Source organism: Rhinopithecus bieti, unplaced genomic scaffold (assembly GCF_001698545.2).
Source record: "Rhinopithecus bieti isolate Rb0 unplaced genomic scaffold, ASM169854v2 scaffold_1014, whole genome shotgun sequence".
Classification (NCBI taxonomy): domain Eukaryota; kingdom Metazoa; phylum Chordata; class Mammalia; order Primates; family Cercopithecidae; genus Rhinopithecus; species Rhinopithecus bieti.
Genome location: NW_016803499.1, coordinates 1,914,930 through 1,928,984, shown reverse-complemented (window position 1 = coordinate 1,928,984; position 14,055 = coordinate 1,914,930). Strand labels below are relative to the sequence as shown.

Sequence of the window (14,055 nt, the reverse complement as noted above, 5' to 3'; positions counted from 1 at the left end):
TTGAGACGGGGTCTCACCGTGTTGCCCAGGCTGGACTGCAGAGGCACAATCTTGATTCACTGCAACCTCTGCCTCCCGGGTGCAAGCAATTCTCCTGCCTCAGCCTCCTGAATAACTGGGATTACAGGTGCGCACCACCACACCCAGCTAATTTTGTACTTTTAGTAAAAGCCAGGGTTTCACTATGTTGGCCAGGCTGGTCTCAAACTCCTGACCTCAAGTGATCGGCCCATCTGAGACTCCCAAAGTGCTGGGATTAGAGGACTTGTGCCACCACACCCAACCCTTACAATGGGTTATTACTCAGGCTTAATTTACAGAAGGAAATTCTGACACAGGCTACAACACAGATGAACCTTGAGGACACCACACCACGTGAAAAAAGCTAGTTACAGAAGGGCAAATATTGGTATAATTCCACTTACATGTGGTACCTAGAGAAGGCAGAGAGACAGCAAGTAGAATGGTGGCTGTGAGAGGGAGATGAGGAGTGTGTTTAATGCAGACAGTTTTGGTCCGAGAAGGTGAAGTAGTCTGGAGATGAATGGCGGTGGTGGTTACCATGTGAACTGACTGAATGCCACTGAACTGTCCACTGCAGAACAGGTAAAATGGGCTGGGTGCGGTGGCTCACGCCTGTTATCTCAGTACTTTGGGAGGCTGAGGTGGACGGGCTGCTTGAGTCCAGTTCGAGGCCAGCCTGGGCAACACGGTGAAACCTGTCTCTACATAAAATACCATTAGCCAAGTGTGGAGGTGCACAACTTGAGCCTGGGAGGTGGAGGCTGCAGCGAGCCAAGAGCCCACCACTGCACTCCAGTCTGGGCGACAGGGCAAGACCTTGTCTCAAAAAAAAAAAAAAAATGCCAGGCACGGTGGCTGACGCCTGTAATCTCAGCACTTTGGGAGGCTGAGATGGGCGGATAACCAGGTTAGGAGTTCAAGACCAGCCTGGCCAACATGGTGAAACCCCGTCTCTGCTAAAAATTACAAAAATTAGCTGGGCATGGTGATGGACCCCTGTAGTCCCAGCTACTCAGGAGGTTGAGGCAGAAGAATCGCTTGAACCTGGGAGGCGGAGGCTGCAGTGAGTCGATACCGCGCCGTTGCCCAGCCTGGGCGACAGAGTGAGACTCCGTCTCAAAAAAGAAAGAAAGAAAGAAAGAAAGTTACAATGGCTGGGTGTTGTGGCTCATGCCTATAATCCCAGCACTTTGGGAGGGTGGGGTGGGCGGATGGCTTGAGTCCAGGAGTTGAGACCAGCCTGGGCAACACAGTGGGTCTCTACAATTTAAAAAAATCAGCCAGATGTGGTAGTGTACACCTGTAGTTCCAGCTACTAGAGAGGCTGAGGTGTGAGGATCATTGGAGCCCAGGAGGCTGAGGTTGCAGTGAGCCATGATCGCACCACTGCACTCCAGCCCGGGCACTGGGGTAAGACCCTGTCTCAAAAACAAGAACAAAATAATTAAAATGGTAAATTTTATGTTATGTATATTTACCACAATACAAAATAAAAACAATTAATAGAAAACAAAACCTCGGCCAACTGGATGATAATTTAGCCACCATCTTTTGGAAGAGCAGGGGGACCCCTGGTAAAGAATCAAAGCCAGCGTCCACAGAGCGGGGCGGCTGCAGGAGGCTGAACCTTAGCGACAGACACGAGTGGGGAAAAGCACGTTCTCCAAATTAAGTGGAAAACCTTCTGGGTTTTCTTCCAAGTCTTCATCACTTCTGCCTACTAGACACTAGAAAAGAATGCAGCGCCAATGAGACTCTAAGCAATGTACGCCCAGGAGCTTTCTCAGCACGGGAGCCACACATCCATCAATTAACACGTCCCTTTCTCCAAAGGACTCCATGTGACAGTCACCTGTAGCAAGCAAGATGAAAGGAATCCATTTCCACCATCTGCGCCACAACAGAGGCAGTGATCACAGCTGCCCAGGAGAGAAGCTCCAGGGAGCCGGGCATGGCTCTGAATTTCAATTCAGCTGACTTTTGCCATCAACCAAGGACACAGACCTCACAGTACAACTCAACTAGAAACTGCTGCGGGAGGAGGGATCTGGTGGAAAGGGGCGTCCAGCCTGTCTGGACAGCACTAGCCTTCAGATGGGGGGCACGACAGCGGAACTGACGGCGGACATGGCGACCCATCTGAAAGTCTTTCCAGATGCTCAGCCTCTCTCTGCCTCAAGAAAGTACCAAGATTTCATCACAATAACACAAGCTCCCACACCGATGCTCGGTGGAGAAAGAGGCCATGTGGCTCTGTAGTTTTTTGTTTTGTTTTGTTTTGAGATGGGGTCTCGCTCTGTTGCCTGGGCTGGAGTACAATGGCGTGGTCTCAGCTCACTGCACCCTCTGCCTTCCAGGTTCAAGCAATTCTCCTGCATCAGCCTCCTGAGTAGCTGGGACTACAGGTGCTCGCCACCACACCCAGCTAATTTTTGTATATTTAGTAGAGATGGGATTTCACCACGTTGACCAGGCTGGTCTTGAGCTCCTGACTTCATGATCCACCCGCCTCAGCCTCCTAAAGTGCTGGGATTACATACGGGCTCTGTAGTTTTTATAAAAGAAGGCTGCTTAGGAGCCAGGCCTGTCCTGGAATTCTACACTAATGAACCTGTTGTGCCCCATGCTGCAGACTCCAGGTGGGCCTGAGGCCGCCGTGAGCACATCATTCCTGGAACAGGTCACACAAGCCTGACACCGCAAAGTGGTTGCTTCCGCTACAGCACTTGTTTTTTTATTTTTTATTTTTTGAGATGGAGTTTTGCTCTTGTCACCCAGGCTGGAGTGCAATGGTGCGATCTTAGCTCACTGCAACCTCTGCCTCCCAGGTTCAAGTGATTTTCCTGTCTCAGCCTCTTGAGTAACTGGGATTACGGGCACCCACCACCACGCCCAGCTAATTTTTGTATTTTTAGTAGAGATGGGGTTTCACCATGTTGGCCAGGCTGGTCTTGAACTCCTGACCTCAGGTGATCCGCCTGCCTCAGCCTCCCAAAGTGCTGGGATTACAGGCGTGAGCCACCATGCCCAGCCTAGTACTTGTTTTAAAAATGCAAATCTGGCTGGGCCGCGGTGGCTCACGCCTGTAATCCCAGTTATTCGGAGGGCTGAGGTAGGAGAATCGCTTGAACGTAGGAGGCAGAGGTTGCAGCAAGCCGAGATCACGCCACTGCACTCCAGGCTGGGTGACAGAGTGAGACTCCATCTCAAAAAAAAGCAAACCTGTTCCAACGCCGTGATGTATTAGACAATTTGAGCACAGCACGGTTTCACATTTGCTCATGCACAATTTCCTCCGTGAGACACATTAAGCGAATGCAGAAAACCACAGCCGGCAGGGAACTGCGCAGGGTCACACCCACACACACGCCTCTGTCTCTAACCTCCCTGGGCTCACTGCTGGGGCCATGACCCACTCCTCTCCACACCTGGGGTGAGAACTTTCCATCTGATTTCCCACAATTCTCCTTCCAGCGCTTCACAAAAACTCACGCGCTGCACTCTTCCACACTCAGGAGCCAACTCCAGATCTTCCCAAGGTAAAGTGCCGTATTTATAGCAGCGTTAACGTTTATAAATGCACAGTATTGTGGGATATATCTAACCATTTAATGTGTAAAAGGCGCTCTGCTATTTCCCAGGTTCCTCTCTTCTCTTACATGTCATTAACGGAGATTTTGGGGGCTGTGCCCTGGTCCCCCTTTTCCTATGAGTCGTGTCATTTTTACCGTGCGATTCTGCAGTGTGGTGACTTTTAGAAGCACATATACTGCATTGTAGCAGAAATGACTGTACAATTCCTACAAAATAAAGGATAAACCTAGATTAACCAGTACCAACTACCTCTGTATGACAGAAGACCACTTTTCTTTCTTGGAAAGAAAAAAAATCCTGTGGGGTTTGACCTCACCATGACTACTTAAACTACTAGGAAACCCAATTTCTACAGATAATCACAGTCTCGTGGTTCCACGCAGCTCAGGGTTATACCCCGTGACTATGTAATCGAAGCCCAAGTCATCGTTCACCCAGAACCAAGTTCTGTTTCCTCCCTCTGCTAAGGACAAGGGCAGCAGCCTGGAAACCAGCAAGAGGCGCACCTTGGGAAGCACCCCGCACCCCGCACCCTTCCAACGGGGCACCTGCCTGGGTCCCATCGTCCTTGGCTCGCTTGATGTTCTGGCGCCCGTCCACCCAGTAGATGAACTTGTCCAGTGGGTCATAGTCGATGGCTTTGACGTTCCTCAGCCCATGCAGGGGCAGGATGAGATCCGGGCTGTGCTGGTCATCTGGGATCATCCGACTGATGGCAGATTTCTGGCTGAACAGCAAGAAGGTGGTGGGCGCTAGAGGAGGCAAAGACAGGGCTGCAGGTGGGTGTCTGGAAGCCAAAGAGGAGCTGGCGGGCAGGATAGCACACCACTTGACTACAACAGGTGGCTCGGCATCCACCCCACTGGAGGTCCACAGGAAAGATGGGGGGACCAGGGCTGTCTCTCGGGGGTGCACTATGGGGAATTTCACTCTTCATGTCATATGTATCTCTGCTGTTTCAAAGTACAAGTGTTATTTTTGAAATAGATTTATTTATTTATTTATTTATTTATTTATTTATTTATTTATTTTGAGACGGAGTCTCGCACTGTTGCCCAGGCTGGACGATCTTGGCTCACTGCAAGCTCCGCCTCCTGGGTTCACGCCATTCTCCTGCCTCAACCTCCCGAGTAGCCAGGACTACAGGCACCCGCCACCACACCCAGTTAATTTTTTGTATTTTTAGTACAGACGGGGTTTCACTGTGTTAGCCAGGATGGTCTTGATCTCCTGACCTCGTGATCCGCCCGCCTCAGCCTCTAAAGTGCTGGGATTACAGGTGTGAGCCACCGCGCCCGGCCATTTATTTATTTATTTATTTATTGAGACAGTTTCGCTCTTGTTGTCCAGGCTAGAGTGCAGTGGCACAAACTCGGTTCACTTGAAACTTCTACTTCCCAAGTTCAAGCGATTCTCCTGTCTCAGCCTCCCAAGTAGCTGGGATTACAGGTGTGCCCCACCCTGCCCGGCTAATTTTTTATTTTCAGTAGAGATGAGGTTTCACCATATTGGCCAGGCTGGTCTTGAACTCCTGACCTCGGGTGATCCGCCCACCTCAGCTTCCCAAAGTGCTGGGATTATAGCCATGAGCCACCATGCCCAGCCCAATAAATTTCTTTTCTTTTCTTTTTTTTTTTTTTGAGACGGAGTCTCGCTCTGTCGCCCAGGCTGGAGTGCAGTGGCTGGATCTCAGCTCACTGTAAGCTCCGCCTCCCGGGTTTACGCCATTCTCCTGCCTCAGCCTCCCGAGTAGCTGGGACTACAGGCGCCCGCCACCTCGCCCCGCTATTTTTTGTATTTTTTTTTTAAGTAGAGACGGGGTTTCACCGTGTTAGCCAGGATGGTCTCGATCTCCTGACCTCGTGATCCGCCCGTCTCGGCCTCCCAAAGTGCTGGGATTACAGGCTTGAGCCACTGCGCCCAGCCAATAAATTTATTTTTAAATGATGAGAACTTCAGACAGAAGGCAGGTAATGGTGGTAAACACTAGTGGTGGAATGGTAGTGAAACTCGTACCCATGACTGTGTGTGCAGTTTGCTATGTGCCTATGTGTACACCAGTGAACTGCAGAAAACCGGGCAGAGTCAACGACAAGCCCAGGAGGAGACTGTCCTCGAGGGTGTCGGTGAGCAGCACATGCCACCACAGGGCAGCCCTGGAATCAAGCTGGGCCTCCTCTCAGGGCACTGGCAGCAGGACCGGAAGAACCAGCTCTCTAGCAGGACCAGGACATCCAGTGGCCTCTCCGTCTCAGCCGCAAACAGAGTCTCCTGGCCTGAGTCCTGCCTGGGTTCAGAAGCTGCGGCACTTCGGGCTACAGTGGCTGGTCTGAAATCCAAGTCATGGCAGCAGGTCTGCTGGGCACAGGACGGGGACTGTGAGTCATGGCAACTCCTCCTTGCCATGGGTTACCTGCACCTCCGTTTGACTCTCCAAGATCATGGCCCCAGGGAGGCATGGTGAGCAACAGGACTAAAGACAGTCCAGGCATGGGAAGTCCCAGACTCTGGCCCAGGCCCATCTCCTGCCAGCCTGGGCCTCGAACAGCCCCTTAACCTTTGCAAGCCTCAAGTTCCCCATCCATGCAGCTGGGACAGGCAAGACCAGCCCTGCCGGTGCCCAGGTCTACATGAGACTCCAACGGGGCCTGGATGACAAAGAGCTTTATGAACTATCAAGTTCTGCGTAGGGAGTCATAACCAGCTCACTGCTGATGTCATGGGGCAAGAGCCTGCCGACAGGAAGCACGTGTACTCTAGAGGGGCCACAGGAAAGTCACTCTTCTCTTCACTGACATGAGAACAAAGAGGCTCACCTGCTTCCGAGGGTCAGGGCAAAAATTCCCCGAACTGATGCCAGGCTGCCTGGCAAGGGTTCAGGAGCAGGGACTCTTGAGCCAGCCTGCCACAGTCAACCCTGGCTCAACCCGTTCCGGTCGTATGGCCTTGGGTGGGTTGCCACACCTCTCTGTGCGTCGGGTTCCTTGTATGTGAAATGGGACCATGCTACTCCCCACCCTCCAGGCTTGAGGAGTAAATGAGCGCTGTGGAAAGCACTCAGCATCGTGCTGGCAGTATGAGCGAGCACCCTTCCCCCGCGACTGGCTTTCACACCCAAAGATCCTTTCCGAGACCTGCCAGCTGAGGGGTTTTGGCCATTTACCTGTGTCCTGATGAAGCAACAAGTCCACCCAGACTGGACCTGGACCTCGACCTTCAGGTAGCATCATGCAGCTTGTGCAGTGCACAACCTACCCAACCATCTATGTACACCCAGGAACCCCAGATGAGAAACTCCTTTCAGCATCAGCTCCCAGAACCAGTCTGATCTAACCAGGGAGTGAGGTGCGGGGACCGCGAGGCACTTACGGCTGCAGTTGCGGCTGCTGGGGTCCAGGGTGTGGTGTGAGGCACAGCCGCAGCGGTGGCCGCCGGGGATGGCAAGGCACAGCTGCCCGCACTGCCCGTTGTTGTGCATGCAGTCGTTGAGGCCATCCTGGCGGGAGGAGTGGAACACTAGGATGTCCATCACGAAGTCCAGGTGGCCCTGGATGAGGGTGCGGTTCTGGCCGCTGGTCTTGTCGCCCGCTCGATGCTGTGCAGATTNAGTTGCGGCTGCTGGGGTCCAGGGTGTGGTGTGAGGCACAGCCGCAGCGGTGGCCGCCGGGGATGGCAAGGCACAGCTGCCCGCACTGCCCGTTGTTGTGCATGCAGTCGTTGAGGCCATCCTGGCGGGAGGAGTGGAACACTAGGATGTCCATCACGAAGTCCAGGTGGCCCTGGATGAGGGTGCGGTTCTGGCCGCTGGTCTTGTCGGCCCGCTCGATGCTGTGCAGATTCCAGTCCGTCCAGTAGATATAATCGCTGTACTGCGTCAGACCGAACGGGTGTGGGAGGTCGTCGGCAATCACAACCCGCTCCTGACCTGCGTGGACACACATGGGCACGGTGTCAGCAACGGCACAGCCAGGCCACAGAGCACAGGGCGCCCTAAAGGGACAAGCCGGAGTTCAACCCTGCAGCCTAGTGACCACGTGAGTGCCTTAAAGTGTTTGGCCACCTTGGAAAACCGGCAAGATCCACTGAAGAGCAGGCAGGATCTACTAATATTAAGTGACCTGGCTACAGTCACACAGTTGCTAAGCGGCAGGGCCAGGATTACTACCCAGGCAGGCAGTGAGGCTCCATGTTCCTGTTCTCACCATGTCAGGCCTGGCTATGCATCCTTCACTCCCGCAGCAACAAGCCCGGGCCTTCCATGTTATGATTCAAGCACTCAGTAAACATCTGGAGCGTTTAAGTCCAAAACACGTACAGCAGAATGACGGCCAGGCTGCAATGCACATGGCCACCCTCATTGGCAGGGTCACATGAATTTCCAGGGCTTTTGCTGGTTTTCATCTGAGTCTGTCCTCACTCCAGGGTGATTAATGAGCTTAATCATTTCAGGCAACCACAGCTGTGCTGTGACTGGTTTCTCGCCTGGCAACAGGTTTGCATGCAGCCTGGATGAGCTGGGTCACGGGATTCCTTGCAGAGCTGGTGACAGTCACGAAGTCACGTGCAAACCTAGGTACTGGCCTCACAAGCCAGGGTGCAGCCCACCCCCAGCAGCAACCAGGACACGGGGTTCAAGTGCCAGCTCTGCCTACGCAGTACGTGGGACAAGGCATGCAGCTGGCCGATGCCCCAGCCTTCTCATCTGTAAAATGGGCACAACCACACCCACTGCAGATGGCGAGTAGCCGTGGTGGTCAGAAGCCAAATTCTTGCTGCCCTTCCTGAGTGGTTCGACATGGCTGATGTGCTCAGAGGTTCTGCTAGGGTCAAGGTCACCAAAGGTCCCTCTGCCAGGGGCCAAAAGTCAGGGCTGCCCAGGTGACCCTCTCCTCCCTTGCCTGCCCTCAAGCCAAGGGCTGCCTGGGAGCTTGGACCTGAGCCCTCAGAGTTTTTTTCTTTTCTTCCTTTTTTTTTTTTTTTGAGACAGGGTCTCACTCTATTGCCCAGGCTGGAGTGCAGTGGCACGATCATAGCTCACCGCAGCCTCAACCTCCTGGGCTCAAGCAATCCTCCCATCAGACCTCCCAAGTAGCTAGGACTACAGGCATGAACCACCATGCCCAGCTAATTTTTTAAAAAATTTTTTGCAGAGATGGGGGTCTCACTACATTACCCAGGCTGGTCTTGAACTCCTGGGCTCAAACCATCTGCCCGCCTTGGCCTCACAAAGTGCTGGGATTACAGGTGTGAGCCACTGCACCTGGCCCTTCAGAGCGTCTGCCCCTGACCTTCCACTCTCCCGACTTGGCAGGGGGATGGGGGTCTCTTTGTTGAGCATGGTGGCTCCTGTCACCTGCCATATCACCCAGGGCAGCTAACGTAACTACTCTAGCAGAACAGAGTTTGCAGTCCCCTGCTCTGGGTTCAAATCCTGCTCCTGCCGCTGTGTGCCTTGGGATAGGTTTTTTTTTCAAACTTCCCTGAGCTTCATTCTCATGATCTGGAGAAAGGAGATGAGAGCACCAGCCCCTGGGTCCCGGGCATGTGGACACTCCCAGCACGATCCCTACACACGGTGGGGCTCAGGGCTGGGTGGGGATTGAGTGCCGGCCCTGGTGTCTCGGGGGGATCCTGAACTCACCAGCTCTGTGACCTAAGGCAAGTCATGTGGCTTCCTCAGGCCTCAGCTTCCCCAGCAATGAAAACCTCCACCATGTGCGTTAGAGTCCTGGCACAGGGATTAGCTGTGACCTGGCGCTCAGCAGGTGCACAGGAAACAGCTGTCACCAGAGCCTCTCCCAACACAACTGCAGCAACGGCACCCAGGGGTGGACAGGGACAACCCCCACAGCAGAGGGTGAGGCTGCTGGGCAGGCGAAGGTGTGGCCACAACTCCTGCCAGGTTGGGGAATTGCAGGCCACAGGGCATGTGCGGCGGGGCTGGGAGGTGGCCAACGTCCAGCTGCCCTGCCCTCCACGACCAGCAGGCCCCGGCCCGGCCCTCACCCAGCATGTTGGACGACTCAATCATGTTGGTGTCCAGGTCGGTCCAGTAGAGGCGCTGGTCAGCGTAGTCAATGGTGAGGTCGTTGGCCCGGCCCACCTTGTCCACCAGCGTCATGCAGTTGGTCCCGTCCATGAAGGCCCGCACGATCCTCGGCTTGCCGCCCCACTCGGTCCAGTAGATGTAGCTGGAAGGCACAAGGGAGAAGGGCAGGCTCAGTGAGTCCACTCTCACCGCAGGACAGCAGGTGGCGGGGAACGCAACTGCCCCCATCTCTTCAGCTCAGCCCTCCCCGTCCTGGAGAAAGCCACGCGCAGGAAGCAGGGAAGGGCGAGACCCTCGCCCCCTGCCACACACATATCCCTCCAGGGGTGGTCACTGGGCCACCTCCCTGAATTTCCACAGTGGCTCACTCGTAAGGCGAGTAAATACCCATGTACAGACACAAAAACAGACGCACAGACAGGGCGAGTGTGTGCTGGAACATCCCCCTAAGCTTGGCCGGATGTTGGGGACATGGCAGAAACCAGGATGGACACGAGCACATCACAAAACAAGACCTCAGGGCAGGGGAGGCCTTGCAGGATCCGGACGTAAACTCGGCTCTGGGGTCCTCCCCCAGCAGCCCCTCCTTCCCTCTTCTTTTAGCAGATTCAGAGGAGGAAATGCACATCCTCATTCCAGAATTTTCTAACTTTGACCTGCCCTTGCTCTAAAACCTGGACCTCTTTCTATGTCCTGCCATCCTAAAGTCTTCCTTCCTTCCCTAGCAGAGCAGGTGACAGGCAGAGATTGGGCTGCTGCACACATCACAGATGCTTTACGGGCTGGTCGCTGTGCCCACTGCACAGAAAAGAAAACTTAAGTCCAGAGAGACGCCCCCCGGGGCCTGTCTGACCCCAGTGCCCAAGGCATGGCCGCCAGGATGCCTGGCAGCTACAAGCACGTTTACTTCTCGAGGTGGGTCCTAAGCTGTGGCTCAGCAGCCTCCAAGAGGCCATTTCGGAGGAGCTTGAGGTCCGGGGACCTCAAAGTCAATTCTGGATCGTGGTTTTGGCAAAAGAGTACAAAGCAAGGAGGCCTGGTTGGGAGCCTGAGACAGCACTTCCTGGCCCAGCTCTGCTCTAACTGGGTATGTGACCTTAGGCAAGTCACTGGGTTTCTCTGAGCCTGTTTCTGCATCTGTAAAACTGACACAGATACTGCCCTATGCAGGCTCCATGGACGCTTTGGCAAGACGGCCCAGGTGAAAGCAGCCAGCACTGGGCCTGACACAGCCTCAGCCCCTGCTCCACGAATGAACTCCATGAACTCTGAGGGTCCTACCAGTCCTGGACATCATCAAGGCTAATCACCGAGGGCCACACGGGCAGCCTGCCACCTTGCCCAGTTGGCACTCCCTCACTGTCTCATACAGAGAGGTGGACACGAGGACACACGGCACAGGCAAACCCTTACCCTTTGGTGGGATCCAGGGCCAGCGACCTCGGGTTGTCCAAGTCCCTCCACACGAGGACTTGCCGGAACTGCCCGTCCAGCCTCGCCACTTCGATCCTGTTGGTCCCGGTGTCAGCCCAGTAGAGGTTCTTGCCCATCCAGTCAACGGCCATGCCCTCGGGGTAGTCAAGGCCAAACTCCACCACGTGCTCCACCGAACTCCCATTCATGAAGGCGCGGCTGATGGTCTGGCAGCAGGTGAGGAGGAAAAGGGCCACGTTTTAGGAACAAGCATCTTTTTGGTTTTTTTTTTTGAGACGGAGTTTCACTCTTCCTGCCCAGCCTGGAGTGCAATGGTGCGATCTCAGCTCACTGCAACCTCCACCCCCTGGGTTTAAGTGATTCTCCTGTCTTAGCCTCCCAAGGAGGTGGGTGCTCACCACCACGCCCAGCTAATTTTTTTGTATTTTTAGTTGAGATGGGGTTTCACCAGGTTGGCCAGGCTGGTCTCGAACTCTGGACCTCAGGTAATCCGCCTGCTTCAGCCTCCCAAAGTGCTGGGATTACAGGCGTGAGCCACCACGCCCAGCCAGAACCAGTGTGTTTTGTAGACATCTCCCGAGACGCTTGGCCACCAGGAGCAGCTACTGAACACATTCTGGACAAGATCACCAACATTCAAGTTTTTAAATGAACGTTTGAAATTTAGCAAGACACCTTTTGGAAAAGCAACTTGGAGATTTTATATACATATATATATAATATAAANTTGGAGTGCAGTGGTGTAATCTCAGGTCACTGCAGCATCAACCTCCTGGCGCTCAAGCAATCCTCCCAACTCAGCCCCCTGGGTAGCTGGGACTACAGCTGTGTACCACTACACCCGACTTATTAAAAAAGTTTTTTGTAGAGATGGGGTCTCACTATGTTGCCCAGGCTGGTCTCAAACTTCTGGGCTCAAGTGATCCTCCTGCCTCAGCCTCCCAAAGTGTTGGGATTACAGGCATGAGCCACTGTGCCCGGCTGTAACCAGCACACAGATAATAAAAGCATAGTTAAGCCTAAAAAGCACAGTTAAGCCTAAAAGGGAACATCTGTGCAGTGGAGTATTTCACACGTTTTAAAGATTGTGCCAAAGAGTGTGTCATAGCGTCGTCAAATACCTGTTGTAACATCAAGTGAAAAAATCAGGATACAGAATTCTGTGTAGCATATGTCTGTGATGATGAGAAATGCTATCTTAGAGAAAAAGACTTGAAGGCAATATGCTGAGGTGTCAGCAACGGTCGTCTCTGGCTGGAGAGGTTATGGACAATTTTTATTTTATTTTTTATACTTTTCTATATATTTTCTTTTTTCTACAAAGAACGCTTGTGACTTAAAGTCATAAAAAATATTTTAAAGATATGTAATACAGGCCGGGCGCGGTGGCTCAAGCCTGTAATCCCAGCACTTTGGGAGGCCGAGACGGGCAGATCACGAGGTCAGGAGATCGAGACCATCCTGGCTAATACGGTGAAACCCTGTCTCTACTTAAAAATACAAAAAAACTAGCCGGGCGATGAGGCGGGCGCCTGTAGTCCCAGCTACTCGGGAGGCTGAGGCAGGAGAATGGCGTAAACCCGGGAGGTGGAGCTTGCAGTGAGCTGAGATCTGGCCACTGCACTCCAGCCTGGGTGGCAGAGCAAGACTCCGTCTCAAAAAAAAAAAAAAAAAAAAAAAAAATATTAAAAAAAAAAAAGATATGTAATACAAATAATAGAATAGGCTGGGCATAGTGGCTCATACCTGTAATCCCAGCACTTTGGGAGGCTGAGGCAGGCGCTTGAGCCTAGGAGTTTGAAACCAGCCGGGGCAACATGGGTAAACCCTGTCTCCACAACATAAAAATCAGCCAGGTGTGGTGGTGTGTGCCTGTAGTCCCAGCTACTAGGGAGGCTGAGGTGGGAGGATCACTAGAGCCCAGGAGGTCGAGGCTGCAGTAAGCTGAGATTACACCACTGCACTCCAGCCTGAGTGACAGAGGGAGACCCTATCTCAAAAACAAACAAACAAAAATCCAGAAAACAAATAGTAGAATAATAAATGAGCAAACATTGTAGTTGTCCAATACTTTAGAACAGAGGTCAGCACACTTTTTCTGTAAAGGGGCGGATGGTACATATTTTAGGCTTTAGAGCCCATACAGATCTGCCACAACTCAACTCAGCAGCACAAAAACTGCCACAGACAATCCACAAACAAATGCGCTTTGGTGTGCACCAATCAAATTTTCTTTTTTTTGTTGAGACAGAGTTTCGCTCTTGTTGCCCAGGCTGGAGTGCAATGGTGCCATCTCGGCTTACCACAACCCCCGCCTGCCAGTTCAAGTGAGTCTCCTGCCTCAGCCTCCCAAGTAGTTGGGATTACAGGCGTGCACCGCCGTGCCCGGCTAATTTCTTTTGTATTTTTAGTAGACATGGGGTTTCTCCACATTGGTCAGGCTGGTCTCAAATTCCCAACCTCAGGTGATCCGCCCGCCTTGGCCTCCCAGAGTGCTGGGATTACGGGCGTGAGCCACTGCACCCAGCCACGAATCAAACTTTCTTTACACAATCAGAAGGCCAGCCCATGGACCAGTTTGCTAAACCCTTCTTCAGAGGCAAGAAGTCTTTCTAGGCCGGGCGCAGTGGCTCACACCTGTCATCCCAGCACTTTGGGAGGCTGAGGCGGGCAGATCACCTGAGGTTAGGAGTTTAAGACCAGCCTGGCCAACATGGTGAAATCCTGTCTCTACTAAAAATATAAAAAAGCTAGCTGGGCATGGTGGCACGTGCCTGTAATCTCAGTTACTCAGGAGGCTGAGGCAGGAAAATCGCTTGAACCTGGGAGGCGGAGGTTGCAGTGAGCTGAGATCACGCTACTGTACTCCAGCCTGGGCGACAGAGCAAGACTCCGTCTCAAAAAAAAAAAAAAAAAAAAAAAAAAGGTTTCCTCTTTTTTTCTTAATTGTTTAT

At 53.0% G+C, this 14,055-nt stretch overlaps 1 protein-coding gene across 1 annotated transcript in view; it reads right to left on the bottom strand.

Annotated features, from left to right (window-relative positions):
* LRP5 (LDL receptor related protein 5) overlaps window positions 1-14,055 on the bottom strand; it is a 52,164-nt gene that overhangs the window by 35,207 nt on the left and 2,902 nt on the right. Inside the window, 5 exon segments of the mRNA XM_017886655.1 lie at window positions 4,171-4,370; window positions 6,988-7,141; window positions 7,374-7,543; window positions 9,625-9,809; window positions 11,081-11,307. Coding sequence (XP_017742144.1) covers window positions 4,171-4,370; window positions 6,988-7,141; window positions 7,374-7,543; window positions 9,625-9,809; window positions 11,081-11,307 — 936 coding nt within the window.